Source organism: Chiloscyllium punctatum, chromosome 15 (genome assembly GCF_047496795.1).
Source record: "Chiloscyllium punctatum isolate Juve2018m chromosome 15, sChiPun1.3, whole genome shotgun sequence".
Lineage (NCBI taxonomy): Eukaryota > Metazoa > Chordata > Chondrichthyes > Orectolobiformes > Hemiscylliidae > Chiloscyllium > Chiloscyllium punctatum.
This window is the reverse complement of record NC_092753.1, coordinates 2908724-2926361: the sequence shown is the minus strand read 5'-3', so window position 1 is coordinate 2926361 and position 17638 is coordinate 2908724. Positions and strand designations below refer to the sequence as shown.

General features: G+C 40.3%; 1 protein-coding gene across 5 annotated transcripts in view; it reads right to left on the bottom strand.

Annotated features, from left to right (window-relative positions):
* Window positions 1–17638, bottom strand: part of sh3kbp1 (SH3-domain kinase binding protein 1) — a 168189-nt gene that overhangs the window by 70768 nt on the left and 79783 nt on the right. For all 5 annotated transcript variants that reach the window (XM_072584472.1, XM_072584470.1, XM_072584475.1 and 2 more), the window contains 3 exons: window positions 15358–15464; window positions 9829–9958; window positions 8009–8214 (listed from right to left, as the gene is read on the bottom strand). In XM_072584472.1, coding sequence (XP_072440573.1) covers window positions 8009–8214; window positions 9829–9958; window positions 15358–15464 — 443 coding nt within the window. The remainder of the gene's footprint in view (window positions 1–8008; window positions 8215–9828; window positions 9959–15357; window positions 15465–17638) is intronic.

The window sequence follows — 17638 nt, the reverse complement described above, 5'->3', positions numbered from 1 at the left end:
CTCGCATGGGCCCCAGCTATGCCTGCCTCTTTGTAGGATATGTGGAACAATCCATCTTCTGCAGCTACACTGGCACCACCCCCCACCTTTTCCTCTGCTACATCGATGACTGTATCGGCACTACCTCGTGCTCCCACGAGGTTGAACAGTTCATCCACTTTACTAACACCTTCCACCCCGACTTCAAATTTACCTGGACCGTCTCAGACTCCTCCCTCCCCCTCCTGGACCTCTCCATTTCTATCTTGGACGACCGACTCAACACTGACGTTTACCATAAACTGACTGACTCCCACAGCTACCTCGATTACACCTCCTCCCACCCTGCCCCCTGTAAAAATGCCATCCCATATTCCCAATTCCTTCGCCTTCGCCGCATCTGCTCCCAGGAGGACCAATTCCAATACCGAACCACCCAGATGGCCTCCTTTTTCAAAGATCGCAATTTCCCTCCAGGCATGGTTGACTATGCTCTCCACCACATCCCGCTCTTCCGCCCTTGAACCCCGCCCCTCCAATCGCCACCAGGACAGAACCCCACTGGTCCTCACCTACCACCCCAACCTCCAGATACATCGTATCATCCTTCATCATTTCCGCCACCTCCAAACAGACCCCACTACCAAGGATATATTTCCCTCCCCACCCGCATCAGCGTTCCAGAAAAACCACTCCCTCCGCGACTCCCTCGTCAGATCCACACCCCTCACTGACCCAACCTCCACTCCCGGCACCTTCGCCTGCAACCACAAGAAGTACAAAACTTGCACCCACACCTTCCCCCTCAGGTCCTTCCATATCCGTCAGAAATTCACCTGCACCTCCACACACATCATTTACTGCATCTGCTGCACCCGATGTGGCCTCCTATACATTGGGGAGACAGGCCGCCTACTTACGGAACATTTCAGAGAACGCCTCTGGGACACCCGCACCAACTAACCCACCCGCCCCGTGGCTGAACACTAACTCCCCCTCCCACTCCACCAAGGATACGCAGGTCCTTGGCCTCCTCCATCGCCAAACCATGGCAACATGACGCCTGGAGGAAGAGCGCCTCATCTTCCGCCTAGGAACCCTCCAACCACAAGGGATGAATGCAGATTTCTCCAGTTTTCTCATTTCTTCTCCCCCCACCTTTTTTCAGTCCCAACCCTCAGACCCAGCACCGCCGCCTTGACCTGCAATCATCTTCCCGACCTCTCCGCCCCCAACCACTCTCCGGCCTATTGCCTTCACCTTAACCTCCTTCCACCTATCGCATTCCCAACGCCCCTCCCACCAGACTACTGCACCAAAAATTGTGGTCAGATTCCTCAGGATGAGCTGATTTGCACAAAGAGAGCAAACATTTGCACTATTCACAGCACTGCTAACCTATTGAGACATCAGAATTTTGGATCAAAAGCAATCTAGCCAAAATACCAAAATAACACTTCTTAGTGATCTATTATTTGCTCTCTTGACAATCACAATGGGATTTAGGCCTATATGTGTTCTGAAGAACAGAAAGAAATAGGATAGGGTTGCCAAGAAAATAACGAACTTTGTTGAGCTTTGGTTAGGCAGGAAGAGGACAGGAGTGATTGAAATATGTCTAGAAAACAAACAGTAGCAACAATTAAAATAGATTTACTTTCTTTCTCTAAAATGCTCCTTAAAACAATCCGGCAAAATCCTCAAAACAAAATGAAATAAAATTTCACTTTGCACTCAAGTACAACAAGGCCAATACAAGAAAAATCAAGCTTATTAATATTAGTGCTCATCATCAGCAGTCCAAAAGGATGCCTAAAATTCTAAAGGCTACGAGTTCAAGAATATTGCTGTAAATTTGGAACTTTGTTTGGTTTTGTCTTGACAACTTAGTGCACTATTTGTCAACGTGTTTTGTGAAGCATGACATTTTTTGATTATTGTAACATTTATTGAAAATGATAACCATAAAGGTAGGATGAAGAAAAATGTTAATATCTTTGGAAGTGTTTTGAAGGCTTATTTTATTATACAGTACAAGGCTGATATTCCCATTACAACTTTACAAAATTTCATAGCTATCGCAGTTTGCAATTTAATTCTGTGCAGTATTGAACACTTTTTGATAATGACAAAGTTAACCTCCATTTGTTGGGCTAAATCTAGTTCAAATTCACGATTGATTGAATATTTCTTGCAAATGAAAAGTGAAAGCCAATAATAATCTGCTCTAAACTGGTTGCAGTAACATAATCTAAAATGCATGGTACCGTATGCTCCAGGAGAATGCAATATAAACCTACTGTATTAGATTTCCATAATAAAAGGTGAATTGATATTTAACACACCTGCTTGAGCACAATGCAGCAGATTGCTCGGCTGTTGACACTGGAACACATATTTATGATTCTAAGAAGAATTATCCATAACAGAACAGGTTTATAACTTAAGAATATTTTTTGTGGTCTACATACAGATTTCCAGATCCCTCTTTATCTCAAAGTTCTTCAACCTCTCTTGATTTAATGTACTGCTTTTCTGTTTTGCCTTCCCAAGCTTACATGTGTTTATACTTCCCCACATTAAACTCCATCTGCTAAAACTTAGCTCCTCAGTTAATCTATGTTTATCACATTGCAGACTCCTTATGCAGACCTCAACTTTCTTTCCTACCTATTGTGTTCATCATCAAAATTAACAAAAATGCATTTAATCCCTTCATCCAAATAAATGATCTAGATTGGAAATAGTTGAGATCTCACCACTGATCGCGTCTTACCCACCCAAAATAAATTAACCCTTTTGCTTACCGTTTCCAGTTAGCTAAAGTAATCTTCGACTCATGCAAATCCTTTACTCCCTACACAAGCTTTTAATTTGAGTCACAACCTTTTATGTTTGAACCTCCAATGTATTTTACAAATCTAAATACATCACATCCATAGATTCACCATTATTCACATTACTTGTTCCTTCCTCAAACAGCACTAATAAGTAACTTAAAAACTATTTCTCTTTCACAAAACCGTGTTGACTCTGCTTGAATGCAGTGAGATTTTCCAAGTGGCCTACTTTGATGTCATAGATATTGCCTTAATGTCAAAGTTCAGATCAAATACTATTTACATCCACCACCATGATACTACCCTTCTATCTAAAAGAAGAGTATCCTAATTTCCTTGATGGGCTGCAAACATTTGTCTCTCAATTAACATAAAACAGACAAATTATCCGGTCACACCGCTGTATAAATTGGTTGCCATGATCCCTACATTACAACGGCAACTACAATTCAAAAGTATTTAAAGCAACTGAGGCATCCAGACATTGTGAAAAGCACCATATAAATACAAATACATGTTTTTCTTTTCTCTTCTCACTAGTCCATTTGTTGTTTAAATTCTCATGCACCTTAATTATCTGAAAGTGCAATCATTCCAATTCTGTCCTTACCAGGCAGTATTTGTTTTCTTGGACTACTATTTGATCAAACCTTTGATGAGTTTCCTACCAATCTGCATTCCTGACGAAAGGCTTTTGCCCAAAACGTCGACTTTACTGCTCCTCGGATGCTGCCTGAACTTTTCCAGCACCTCTAATCCAGAATCTGCTTTCCTACCAATCTGTTGACCTGTCACCTGTTACCACTAGTGTACATTTACAACCAATCCCGACCTCCCAAATTTCAAATTCTAGAGTAGTCTTTAACTGCCTCAATGGTGTCCTTCCTCATTCAAGATGCGACCTCATCAAGCCTGACAACACCCACCATGAAATCTCATTCCTCTACTTCCCATTGAATAGTCTCACCAACTCTACTTTTCTTTCCATGCCAAGCCCCACACTCGGGAATTCCCTATTAACTGCTTCTCTAAGTTCCTTACCACCTATTTTAAAATCCAACCACTTTTGATCAGATTTTGGTCACCTCTCCTAAACTCTTTCAGTTTAACATGCATTTTTCCACATTTTGTTTCAATTTAGTATTCAACATACACTTCTCAGGGGACAGTTTCTCATTAAGAAAGAAGGTCAAGGCAGATTGAGTGATCACCTTAGTTCTGCAAGCATGACCCAGAGCTTCAGATTTGTTGTTCAGTTCTTCAACTCATACATACCTACTATCTTCCTATTCATGCTTCTTAGACTATACCAGTGAAGCTTCACTTAAGCTCAAGGATCTGCATGTTAGCTTTCAATTTGGTATTTTACATGCATCACATACTGCACGTCAACTTTCTCTTCTCTAACCCGGATATGGATGAGGCAAATATTAACATCCCTTGCATAACTCCACTCCAAAAGCTTGATTTTGGAATAAGCATTCTACCTTGTAAAACTTATCTATGCATGACTGTGAAGACTGGAGATATTATTTCACAAGAATAAGATTTTAAATCTTTAATGAATAACAGTTGTACCTCAATTCTTCAAGTTCACTAAGTGGGTTTTGATTTTGAGATCTTAGGATTAAAAATATTCAAATTAAACTAAAGTCTGCCTCATTTACGGAGGTGTTTCAAATGCAAGTTTCTGATTGCTTCAACAGAGACCCAGGGACCGAGCGCGCGAGAGCGAGTGCGAACCAGACCGACAGAGCGCGCAAGAGCGAGCGCGAGCCAGAGCCAGAGAGAGACAGACAGACAGACAGACACCTTTCCCTAAATGAAGGAGTCATAGAGATGTACTGCATAGAAACAGACCCTTTTGTCCAACTCATCCATGCTAACCAGATATCCTAAACTAATCTAGTTCCATTTGCCAGCACTCGTACAATATCCTCTAAACCCTTCTTATTAGGGTATCCATCCAGATGCCTTTTAAATGTTGCAACTGTAGCTAACTCTATCACTTCTTCTGGCAACTCATTCCATACGCGCACCACCCTCTGTGGAAAAATGTTGCCCCTTAAGTCCCTTTTAAATCTATCCTACCCCACCCTAAACCTATGCTTTCTCGTTCTGGACTCCCCTTACCCCAGGGAAAAGATTGACTTCTAAAACAATGGCTTCATGGTCACCATCATAAAAATTAGATTTATTCATCAAATTCAAATTCTGTCAATTGTTGTGGTGGGATTTGCCCCATGCCCCCAAAGCACTTGTATGTATCTCCAGGTCATAGGTCTAGTGAATAAGGCATACTCGGGAACACTTACATTCAACAAATTCCCATCAACTGCAATCTATTTCCAGTGCACTCATTTGTGTAACTGCCAGGGAATGTCCTCCCAAAATCCCCCAACACTCACTTATCCTCACCACCCTCCTGAAAGTCTACATTTTTAACGCAAGCGGATGTCATCACAGAAATATTTACTTGGCTGGCACTAATTTTAATCAGATTGTGTTCCTGTGAATACAGAGGTATTTTGCAATATCATTGTCAAAACTCATTTCATCTTTGTCCCCTCCAGGTCCTTTTTTTGTCATTTGTTGTTTAAATTCAATCTGAAAGTAAACCCAAATACCAACTCTACCTGACTTTGCTATCAACTCATACACCATTCTGACTTGGATATAAATTGTAATGCTTCGTCGTTACTGGAATTCCCTGCCTAAACCATTTCAAGAGCATCATTAGTACTAACAGTATTGTTAGTCAAATTTCATCAAAGTTTCGGGCATATTTTCAATTCTGGTCAATTAATGTGCATTCGTCTCTTGATATCAGATGACAAAACACTGGAATTTGATCATTTTATTGTGTGAAACTTTAGTTTTCTGACATTCAACTAAATGATGCCTTTTCATGGCTCTTGTGCAATACATGTTGCTGGCCCTGTATTCTGAAACTATCTTTCACCACTTCTCCAAGACAGCAGAATATTTTGCTAATGCTTATTAACCTATTCTGCCATTTCCTCTTCACCAGACCAGTTGCCAAATCTTCCTCTTTGCAATATCATCCTCATTAGACAAACTCTCTTGCTGATGTACAATGGCAAATGTTGCATGTTGGTTTTTAAATTAAACTGCATATTTGTTGCTTTCTCTCAAAGGCATTATGATAGATCACAAAGGACACATTAGACTTGTTGATTAGGAGACTGAAAAGAGAATTGGCAGATGCAAAATCTAAAAGATTCCCACATATATCTTTAAATTTAATAAACTGTAATTACCGATGAAAGATTTTTGTACAAGGCATAAAATGGAGGTTGGCCAACACTTCCAGTCCTTGAATTTACAGTTCAATAATCTCGAAAAGGATAATACGTGAAAGATATGAAGCAGTTGGATGTTAGAAGTAGAACTATGCCAGCCTCCTTATCAGCAAAGTGTGTCAGTGAACCATTGACACCTGAAATGAGTTTCATTCGAATATTATCCATAAATCATTTCTAAAATATGGCATTTTGGAAAATGTACTTCGGGAAAGCGATCTCCAAGGTGGCCTTCAAGGAACACAACAATTCAGAACCATCAGGCAGAAACTGATAGCCAAGTCCAGCACCCATGAAACAGCCTCAACAGTGATCTTGGGTTCATGGCGCACTACATATAACCCCACAATAGTGTTCTGTATTTGTAAAAATCTTCTTTACTGCCCTGTTTTGACACCATCACAACTTGTTATGATCTCTCTACCTTAATTAGTTTGTACAGTTTTGGATTACTTGTTGTATTGGTTAGTGCCTTGGCATGCGACTCACACCTATCATGTTATTCCAGCCATTTGGATTGTCTCCAGCATCATCTTATTATAAATTTTAGTAACTATCTCTCTGCTTCAATCAATCAGATCATAAGTCATCTTTCAGTGTTATTCAGCTTGTCAATGCTACATTCACACTACTTCTATCTTTTGACCTCTCCACCTATAAATTCTGAGTCTGTGTGTTTTTCTTCACTTCACCTGACAAAGGAGCAGCACTTCAAAAGTTTGAGATTTCAAATAAGTCTGTTGGACTATAACCGGGTAACGTGTGACTTCTGGCCTTGTCCACCCCAGTCCAACACTGGCAACTCCACATCATCACAAGCAGCAAGACCTGGACAACACTCAGGTCTTGGTTTCATAAGTGGCAAGTAATACTCACACCACACAAGTGGTCAACAATGAAATCGCTAACAAAAGAGTCCAATCATCTCCTCTTGACATTCATTAACATAATCATTACTAATTCTCCTATTATCAACATTGTGTGTGTGTATAGATGTATAAAATAAGTGTGCATGTGTGTAACATACATGTGTGTCTGGGGGAATTCTGTGGTCAACAATTCTCAATTAACCATCTGATATCTAAAAGACACAAGTCAGAAGTGTGATAAGAATAATTCCTGCTTGCCTGGAGATGTAGTTCTAAAACAGTCAAGAAGCTCAAACTAGGTAAGTTTCTCACCACATATACCCAACTTAAAATCTAATCTAGTAATATCACCGAGTGGGTGGTCCTGGTCAAAACAAAGTTGACAGAAGCAAACACAGCAATAGTAATGGTAATCTATGTTTAGATTCTCCCATATTGGAGATGGTCCTGGCACTTGCATGGCATAAGCACTAATTGCTACTAATCAGGCGAGGTAAAACTGTTGTTCACATCATCCGTCAGATACAAGCAGGGACTAATTCAGTATCTGAAGCACAGAACCTTGAGCTGGTATCAGTAATCATACTCATTTCAGACCTTTAATTTTAACAGTAGGTCTATTATGAAGCAGCTGATGATTGAGATTAGAATGCCATCAATAAATGAGGTAAAAACAATAACTGCAGATGCTGGAAAGCAAATACTGGATTAGTGGTGCTGGAAGAGCACAGCAGTTCAGGCAGCATCCAACGAGCAGCGAAATTGACGTTTCGGGCAAAAGCCCTTCATCAGGAATAAATGTCCTACAGGGTCGTTCTGGAGGGAAGATGTTTTTGCTCCAGAAGCTGCAATCAACTTCTTTGGTGTTAGGTTTAATTCCAATCAATGGAGAGATTTCCTGCTGATTCCTATTGTCTTCAATTGTGCCAAGGCTTCTCAATATTACACAGAATTAATTTGTGTACTATTTGAAAAACATAATTAATAAAGCATTTACCTTATCTACATTGTTGTTATCAAGTTCTATTTCCATTGATCTTGGTCTCAGTTTGATTGGTTTGTCTTTAAAAATATCTCCAAAGCCAAAACCTTTTATCTTTTTTGGCTGAATTTCTGTTGCTGCTGCACTATTTGATCCATCTGCCAGCTTTATAGTAACTCCATTCGTAGTGTCCTGTTCAGGACTTCCTCTGTCTTTAACATCTGAAAGAACAGTGAACCAACTTAGTGAAGGGAAAAGAATGCTATTATCCTATTTGACAACAAAAATAAAGGTAACAGTGCTGAACCTAATCATCTTTCCATTCAATATGCATCTTCCCAAAGGGACCAGGAAATTAATTCATCTTCCCTATTCCAGGCAGCAAGACCAATTGCAACAAACTTACTGCTGGACTGGCATCTTAAAAAAGAAACGAGGTAAAAACAATGCCTGCAGATGCTGAAAACCAAATACTGGATTAGTGGTGCTGGAAGAGCACAGCAGTTCAGGCAGCATCCAACGAGCAGCGAAATCAACGTTTCGGGCAAAAGCCCTTCATCAGGAATAAAGGCGGTGAGCCTGAAGCGTGGAGAGATAAGCTAGAGGAGGGTGGGGGTGGGGAGAGAGTAGCATAGAATACAATGGGTGAGTGGGGGAGGAGATGAAGGTGATAGGTCAAGGAGGAGAGGGTGGAGTGGATAGGTCGAAAAGGAGATAGGCAGGTCGGACAAGTCAAGGAGACAGTGCTGAGCTGGAAGTTTGAAACTAGGATGAGGTGGGGGAAGGGGAAATGAGGAAAATGTTGAAGTCCACATTGATGCCCTGGGGTTGAAGTGTTCCGAGGCGGAAGATGAGGCGTTCTTCCTCCAGGCGTCTGGTGGTGAGGGAGCGGCGGTGAAGGAGGCCCAGGACCTCCATGTCCTCGGCAGAGTGGGAGGGGGAGTTGAAATGTTGGGCCACGGGGCGGTTTGGTTGATTGGTGCGGGTGTCTCGGAGATGTTCCCTAAAGCGCTCTGCTAGGAGGCGCCCAGTCTCCCCAATGTAGAGGAGACCACATCGAGAGCAACGGATACAATAAATGATATTAGTGGATGTGCAGGTATCACCTTCATCCCCTCCCCACTCACCCATTGTACTCTATGCTACTTTCTCCCCACCCCCAACCCTCCTCTAGCTTATCTCTCCCCGCTTCAGGCTCACCGCCTTTATTCCTGATGAAGGGCTTTTGCCCGAAACGCCGATTTCGCTGCTCCTCGGATGCTGCCTGAACTGCTGTGCTCTTAAAAAAGAAAGCCAAGTTTAGAACTCAAACTTTGCAGCACCATGGTCTGTAGTAGTTCAATTACTTTCTTCCTAGTGTTGATATTTTATCCTTCACATATAGCCTTAGGAAATAAGCACAGATCACGAAGACTCAAAGAAATCAAACAGGCTTAACTGTGCCTTATGTTACACATTACCATCATGATCTTCTGCATTTAATTTCTTTTACAAAAATAGATAGAGTAGTGGAATGTCAGAAAAAAAAGTACAACTGTTGCAGACAAAAAGTGTAGTAGCAAGTTATTCTAATAAGTGAGATACTGAGGAATAACTTGAAGAGTTAACATATTAAAATGATTATCTCCTGGAAATATCTAAAGGCAACATTATTCAAACAAAACCAGAAGACAATTAATAATTTTTTTTGTGAAGCAATAAACTCAGATCACAGAAGGATCATATTTTCAGACCACCACATTACTGTATACAGGTACATATTTATCTGCATGTTCCAAATTAGACACAGTGAATATACAATATGAATTTCACTGAAACATTTTTTCATAACCTACTTGTTTTTATTGTGGTATCATCTTGTGTGTTAGCTGTTTCTTCTTGCTCGTCTGGAAGCTCTTTAATAAAATTTGATGGAAACATTCCACTTTTACCATTGAGGATGCCTTCCCACCAGCCTTCTTCAACCTAAAATAAAATGCACACAATACACTAGATAAACAAAGTAGTTACATATTCACCCATTAAATCTAAATTTGAAAAAGTTAGAAAATGTTCCTTCCACTAATAAGCAGGGATAAATTAAGTCAGTTGCTCTTAGAACAGATAGCCAATTATCACGATAACTCCACCCTTGGGGAATTTACTTTGCCTCATGACTCAAGCTGAACCACATGGGTTGGAAACCTGCCAGAATATTAACAAGATCTTCTAACTTTGCCAGAACATTTTATATGAATCAACTGTTAGAATTATACAATATTGAATATACAACTGTATTTCCTGGTCAGATGAGGGTAACAATGTATATGTAGGGGAGTGCTTTCAATCAGATGGAATGAAATGTTATCCATTTTTAACATACTATCTATGGATTATGTAAACAGTTCCAATTCAGAAAAGGCAAGAGAGGAAAAGGAGAAAGTTACATGCACACCACGCCTGTGGACACAATCAATAAACTGATCTATTTTGCCTTCACCCAAGGGAACATGAGCTAGTGAGGAAACTGGATACATGTATTATAAAGTTACACTGAAGGTCTGAATTTTCTTGGGACAGTTACTTTGCATTGGAATTAAAGCAAGAGCTATAATGGAGAATAGAATTTTAAAAATCATATCAGTGTTGTTACCAGAAAACGGGAAAATAAACTGGATGTCTTTTGGATTAAGCTGGATCCAAGATAACATGCCTGACACTAGGAAATTGGAAAGATATCGGTTTTCGGTTGCAGACTTTAAACACCAACAATGCTGGTTGCAGTTTTACTGGCTGCTGTCAATCAATCAGTCTCATCTCAGCTATCAGTGAGATTTTGATAGATTAAACATTATGGAAACTCATATTTATAAAAGGTACATATAGGTAGTGTCCTTGCTCCTCTCCATTTTATTCCCTTCAGTGATATCATCTGTGAGCACAGAATCAGATTCAATTTGCAGACAAGCATCCAAAATTTCACAGTCAACTTCCATTCCACATTTGCTATACATTCCTGTCTATCAAGTGGCAAAGAACAATTTTTTTTCTGCAACTTTATTATAAGCCAAACTAATCTCTTCAGTTCATGCTAGGACAAACCACCTTTAGCCTAAACTCCCCAGCACCACCTCAGCATAACCTTAAGAACTCTGAACACTCAGCAGCTTTGGACCTCAAACTACACTTCCTTCTTACATCTGATATTTTGCTATAATCATTTCCTTCCTCCATTGTGATTTTTGCCATCTTCATTAATTCTCTCAAGGTTCAACCTTGTTTTTCAAAAAACAGGATGTCCCCCTTACTAACCCCAAAAATGCAAAACATTGGTTAATTCATAACTCTACAGGCCGCATCCCTTGCTCATGCAACAAAATTTTAAAATGTACTGTTTGCAGCCATTTTAACACTGAACTTGGCCATTATTTTTCCTGCATGTATTTCAACTGCCATGCTGGAAGTACAGGGAAAGAGAAAAATTGAAATATGGAATCACAGACTAGTTATAATAAAGGATTGCTCCTATCCTATCCTATCCACTGAATTTCATGAGATTCAGTGCATAAGGACTGCAATGAAATATTACACAAAGGAATTTTTGATATTGATGCTTATTTGCCCATCTGCCCTCATCTCTATTATCTTCTCTGTTATTTATATACAGTCATTTTAAAGTAAACTGTATTTGAGGAGAGGGGTGACAATGAGAGTTAAATTTAATTTTGCTTTATACTGGTCAGCACCTTCAATGCTGCTGTGATACTCACTCTATTCTGTAAGAGGCATTTCCTACTCATCAGTTTAAATTCAAATGAACAATCTTTCCAAATGTCATGCCCATTTGTTATTCAAATTAGCTTCTCAAACACCATTCAGGTAATCGATATAAACATCTTAGAAATTACAAGCTGTTATGAACTGGGATTTCCTTTTAAGAAAGTGACACACCGACTCTCTGAACAGCACAGAGATACTCAAGTTCCAGACTTGGTCCATTGATTACAATCCAAATCCTGTTCAGCAGGCAGGGTTAAAAGCTAGGACTGCATCTTTCAGTAGAGAATCTTTAGAGAAGTCATACAAATGTTCTGACATCCGATATCCAAACAGTTCCTGAATTGATGCAACTGAGCCAAATTAGAAATCAGGATAAAATCTTGGTGCAATATTGGCTTGGTAAAGTTAGCTGAAAAACTGGATTTGTGAAAGTGCTAGAGTACAGTTTTCAGAAATCCAGTGCAGCCTGGTCTCAGGAAAGAAAGACGGATCACCAAAACATGTACACAGTCCACAATGGAGTGGCTTTCAATGGAATTCTGAAGTCAGGTATTCAAGAGAGGAGATATTTGAATCCCTTGTCAAAGTTTAAATGAGATTTGATGACCGACAGTATCACCCAGCATCTTTGTTTTTGCCTGTTCCTGTCCAACAGAACTCATCCCTTCTTACCTCGCCTTGGTTTTATTTCTTGCCTAGTCGAGTCCCGTCCCACTTACATCTGCGATTCCTCAGATGCTTTAGGTTAGTTTCAGAATTTCCAGTTTGTGGGTACCAAATGCCTTTTTATCATGGTCATGCAATCCCTTTATATGTCGATCCCCCATCGGGATGGTTGTAGGGCTCTGTTCCTTCTTGAAAAAAAAAAGCCCTGAACAATATCCAGCCACCACAAGCCTCCGCCACCTGGCTGAGCTTGTCCTCACCCTGAACAACTTCTCTTTTCACTCCTCTCACCTTCTTCAGGTCAAAGGAGTGGCTATAGGTATTGCCCCAATTATACCTGCCTCTTTAAGGTACATGGAACATTCCTTGTTCTAGTCCTATTCCGGCCCCCACCCAGAACTCTTTCTCCAGTACATCGATATCAGTGTTGCTTCCCTCTCTCATTCAGAATTGGAAAATTTGAATCAATTTCACTTCCACTTTCCACCCTCCCCTTAGCTTCACCTGGTCCATCTGACTCTCCCTTCCCTTCCTTGACAGGTGTTTCCATTTCTGGGGATAGGCTAGCCACCAAGATCCACTACAAACCATCTGACTCCCACAGTTACCTTGACTATACATCTTCACACTCTGCTTCCTGTAAAAGAATCTCCCAGTTCCTCAGTCTCCATCATTGCTGATCTGATGGTGCCAACTGTGACAAAGGGGTCTCCGAAATGTCCACCTTCCTCCTCAACCAAAGGATTCCCCAACGTTCTGAGGAAAGGTCACTCGACCTGAAATATTAACTCTTGATTTCTCTTCACAGATTTTGCTAGACCTGCTGACCTTTTCCAGCAATTTCTCTTTTTGTTCCCCAGCACTGTAGTTGTCAGGACCTTAAGCAGGTCAGACCCATCTCTCGCACTTCAGCCCATACCCCTCCCACCCCCTTTCCACAACAGCAAGAGGGTCCTCCTTGTCCTCACCTATCATCCCACCAGCATCCACATCCAGAGCACCATTAGTCACATTTCTGCCACCTCCACTGGGATGCCACCACTAGACATTATTCCCAATCACTCCCTTATCAGCCTTCCACAAGGACTGATCCCTCCGGACATGCTGGTCCACTCCCCCTTCACTTGTAACACCTCCTCCCTAAAAGGAAAGCCCCATGGCACCTTCCCCTGCAACCACAGAAGATGTGATACCTGCCTGATAACGTCCTTCCTCCTCTGTATACAAGGGAGCTCACAGACCTTCCAGGTAAAACAGCGCTTTAGCTGCAGCATGCTCAATCTAATCTACTGCACTCACTGCTCAAAACATGGTCTCCTCTATATTAGGGAACCGAAACTAGACTGGGTGACCGCTTCTCGGAACACTTGCATTTTGACTGCAAAAAAGACTAAGTTCCAGTTGCCTGTCACTTCAACACACCACATCGTCTCCTGGCCAACAGTCTGTCTTACGGTTGCTGTAATGCTCCAGCAAAGCTCAGTGCAAGCTAATAGAACAGCACCTCATTTTCCACTTGGGAACCGTACTGACAAGCAAAGCCAAAAGCAAGGGTTAGAACGGGTTTACAATTTGAAGGTGCTGAATGCAGTGTTGCAGCCAGAAGGTTGTAAAGGGCCTAATTTGAAGATGTGGTGTTGTTCCTCCAGTTTTCACTGGGATTCGCTGGAGCACTGCAGTATGCCAAGGACAGACAAGTGAGCATGCAAGCAGGATGCTGTGTTAAAATGATACAAACTTCAGGGTTACGCATGCACACAGACAGTCCTCATTAGCAGCTATTCATCTCCTATGCTGACTGTTATCCACTACATTGTCTGTCTGTTGCTCGCGCTCTCTTTGGGCTCCATCTCCACCGCTTCCTCCACCCTACCTTCTGCAGAGAAAAATAACTTTTTCCTAGCTACTGTCAGTTCTGAAGGGTCTCTGGACCTGAAACGTTATAGCTGATTTCTCTCCACAGATACTGCCAGAAATTTGTTTTTATTTTTGATTTCTAGCAATCGCAGTTCTTTTGTTTTTTTTTGTTTCGGATCTCTTTATCAGTGGTTGTGGTGGTTTGGCGGGTGGGGGGGGGGGGGGCGGGGATGTGGGGGCAGCATGGGAGAGCTGGGGTGTGGGGAGCTAGTAGGGAGATTCCTGAGAAATCCATTTAATCTGTCTGGATTAAACTTGCTACCTGATGTGCATTTTGGGATACCTGACCAGAGTGTCTGTTATCCATATTCCTTTCAAGTTAATTTTGCAAGTTGTCCAGACATATAGAAGATTAAATTACAGTTTTAATTTATGAAGTTAAACTTCTTTTGTTTGATCAAGACTGTGGAATCTCGTGGCTTTACTCTCTTAGCAAGTCCTGGATTTCTCACTTTGACTATGTTAAAGAAGTTACTGGTCCCTAGCCAGACTGTGACACAAGTTTGGTGCTCTGAGATAGTGACATTTGCTAATCATTTCCATTTCTGCTCATGTTTAATCATCTCAATTACATTACCTCAATTTTTTTCACTTAAGGGAATACCAGCATAATCCAGGGAAACTGTACTCCAATTTAACCCTTTAATCCCTGGTATAATTCTGGTGCATCTGCACTGTCTCCAAACTGACCATATCCTTACTGAGCAGAGCTCATTTATATAAATGAACATAGCAATCCAGCACTTTGTACAACTGTATCACTCCCAACAAATTCCAGATCCCTTAAGATAAATGCTATTCCTTAAATTTTAAGGCACATTTTCACTAACGTTTACTGATTTCTACAAATGGATCCCAAAATCTTTCACCACAGTTCCTTCCATCTCATCACTGAACAAATATTCCTATCAAGCTTTCATGAATCCAAAGGATAAGTTATCCAAAATTAGCTATTCCTCTGAAACATTTGAAATTAAAGTCACATTACACCATTATTCATGCACTAATATCTTCATACATACTTCACCAAGTACTTCAATTATTTCACCGATTTTCAGCTCCAGTTCATCTTCATTCTGAGGTGCATAACTAAACACCACTTGACATCTTCTTGTTCTAATTTTTTCAGCTGAGGAAATAAAATTCAGAGTGTAAGGCAGCCCATAGGAATGAAGTGTTTTCAAGGACAAAACAAATATCCTGATAAAATAGTTTGTACAGAATGTATATGATTGTTCAATTTGATTCCAAATTCAAACAGTGTTAGACAGACAGCTTAATACGATATTCATTAATAGCACGAAACCAATATTATAGTAGTTTAATTTCCTTTGCTATATATTTCTACTTATTAGAATGTATATTTGCACAAGATCCTCTATTGCTGTAGTGTCCCAGACACACCATAGTAGAAACTGGAGTCACTCTGACTTGTGCAGACTAGAATAACTAGGCATAGTGCTAGCATTACAAACGTCCTAGAGCAAGCAACTGATTGAAACATTGAAAAAGGCAATGTAAAAGAGATTCCATCCAAATATCTCTAACATTGATTCTGTATATTATTAATTCAATGGGCTGACTTTGCTGGTGTTTATGTTGATTTCCAACTCCACTTTTTTTGTGTTTAAAACCTCCTTAATATCTCATTAACTTTCCTACTATTTTTACTTACAAACTTCATGTTATCCCCTACTTGCACTTCTTCTCCCAGCTTCCCAATGTGTTTTGTCCTACATTTCAGGTCTGAGTCTTGTACCTGAAGTTACTGAAAGTCTATTACATATCTGCAATTCTTCTCACTTCCTTCACAGAATTTCTTCTCCTTGGAAATCATTCTTGGTTCAGTTGGTAACACCGCATGATATATTTGAAAACATTGCCTGAATATATGATTATTTGTTTTAGACTTGGCTCAGTATTAACATGTTGATACTTCAGGGCACTACTTATAGGAGTACTTGCGCAGTCAGAAGCAACATTCATTCAAGATGTTAAATCAAAGCCTTGCCAGATTAATATGAAAAAATCTCATGATCCAATTGCAAGAAGAGCAGAAGAGGTGTCACAGTGATCTGGCCAACATTGGTCATTCAGCTAACACCTACAAGCCAGTCATCTGTTCATTAAGTTCAGTGCTTTGTGCAGAAGCCTGATGCATGCCATTCATTACTAAGAAATATCATCATTATTGCAATATAAAGTTATTAAAAAGGTGTTTGTAAATTTAAGTTGTTTTGTTTTCTTCTGCAAGCAATGATAGTTTAGGGCACCGTAACACAAAACACCCCTAGTAGCAGTTATACACCTATTTGAATCAAGGCTTGTTTGTCCTTGAGGGGAAACACAGACAATCCACAGTCATGCACTTTCTACCAGAGGCCACTAGATTGTAAGGGAGAACAAGAATTCCAAGTTATTCATTTTCCTTGCAGCTGAAAATCCAGCTCAGTTCTAATGACCCCTGATCTGCATAGATCAGCATTCTTTTCTAATAACAAACTTTAGACCTCCCTATTCAGGAAACTGACTCACCAGAGCTGCCAGATTTAGCTTCACTGGTGGTATAGCAATTCACTATCAAACTGGGGAGAAGGTGAGGACTGCAGACGCTGGAGATCAGAGTAGAGAGTGTGGTACTGGAAAAGCACAACAGGTCAGGCAGCAGAGCAGCAGGAGAATTGATGTTTTGGGCATAAGCCCTCATCAGGAAGGGCTTTCCTAACAAAGGGCTCGTGCCTGAAACAACGATGCTCCTGCTCCTTGGATGCTGCCTGACGTCATCAAGTTGATCCAAGCCTTTTGACAAAAATTGCCAAATCCTTCAACTGATAAAACATCTTTTAAAAAAGCTAATAGTCTTAAAACTAATTACTTTAATTACATACAGCAACAAATTGATTTCTATTAACGGAAAAAGACAACTCAGCATAGTTGATACTTGTTAATTAAAAATATGGAGATAAATTTGAGAATTTCTATTGTCTTACCAAATAGTGGGTAAAATAGACTTTGCAAACAGTTCTTTTCTGTCCATTACATGCCTTTTCCATTTTCTTACACAATTAATAATTTTCCTATAGAACGGATGTGCCTGTGAGCTGTGTTTGTAAAGGTACAGAGCTGCCTTTAGGTGCAATCTCTCTTATCACTCATGGATGGAATAAAATAATTCAGTGATCTGTAAAAATATTTTGACGATATGGTTGGACCGCAATATATTTTTACATTTACGTATCTTTGACAAAATATGATTTCAATGCTGAAAATGCGAAGTGTTCCACTACAAGTTTAATATCCTCC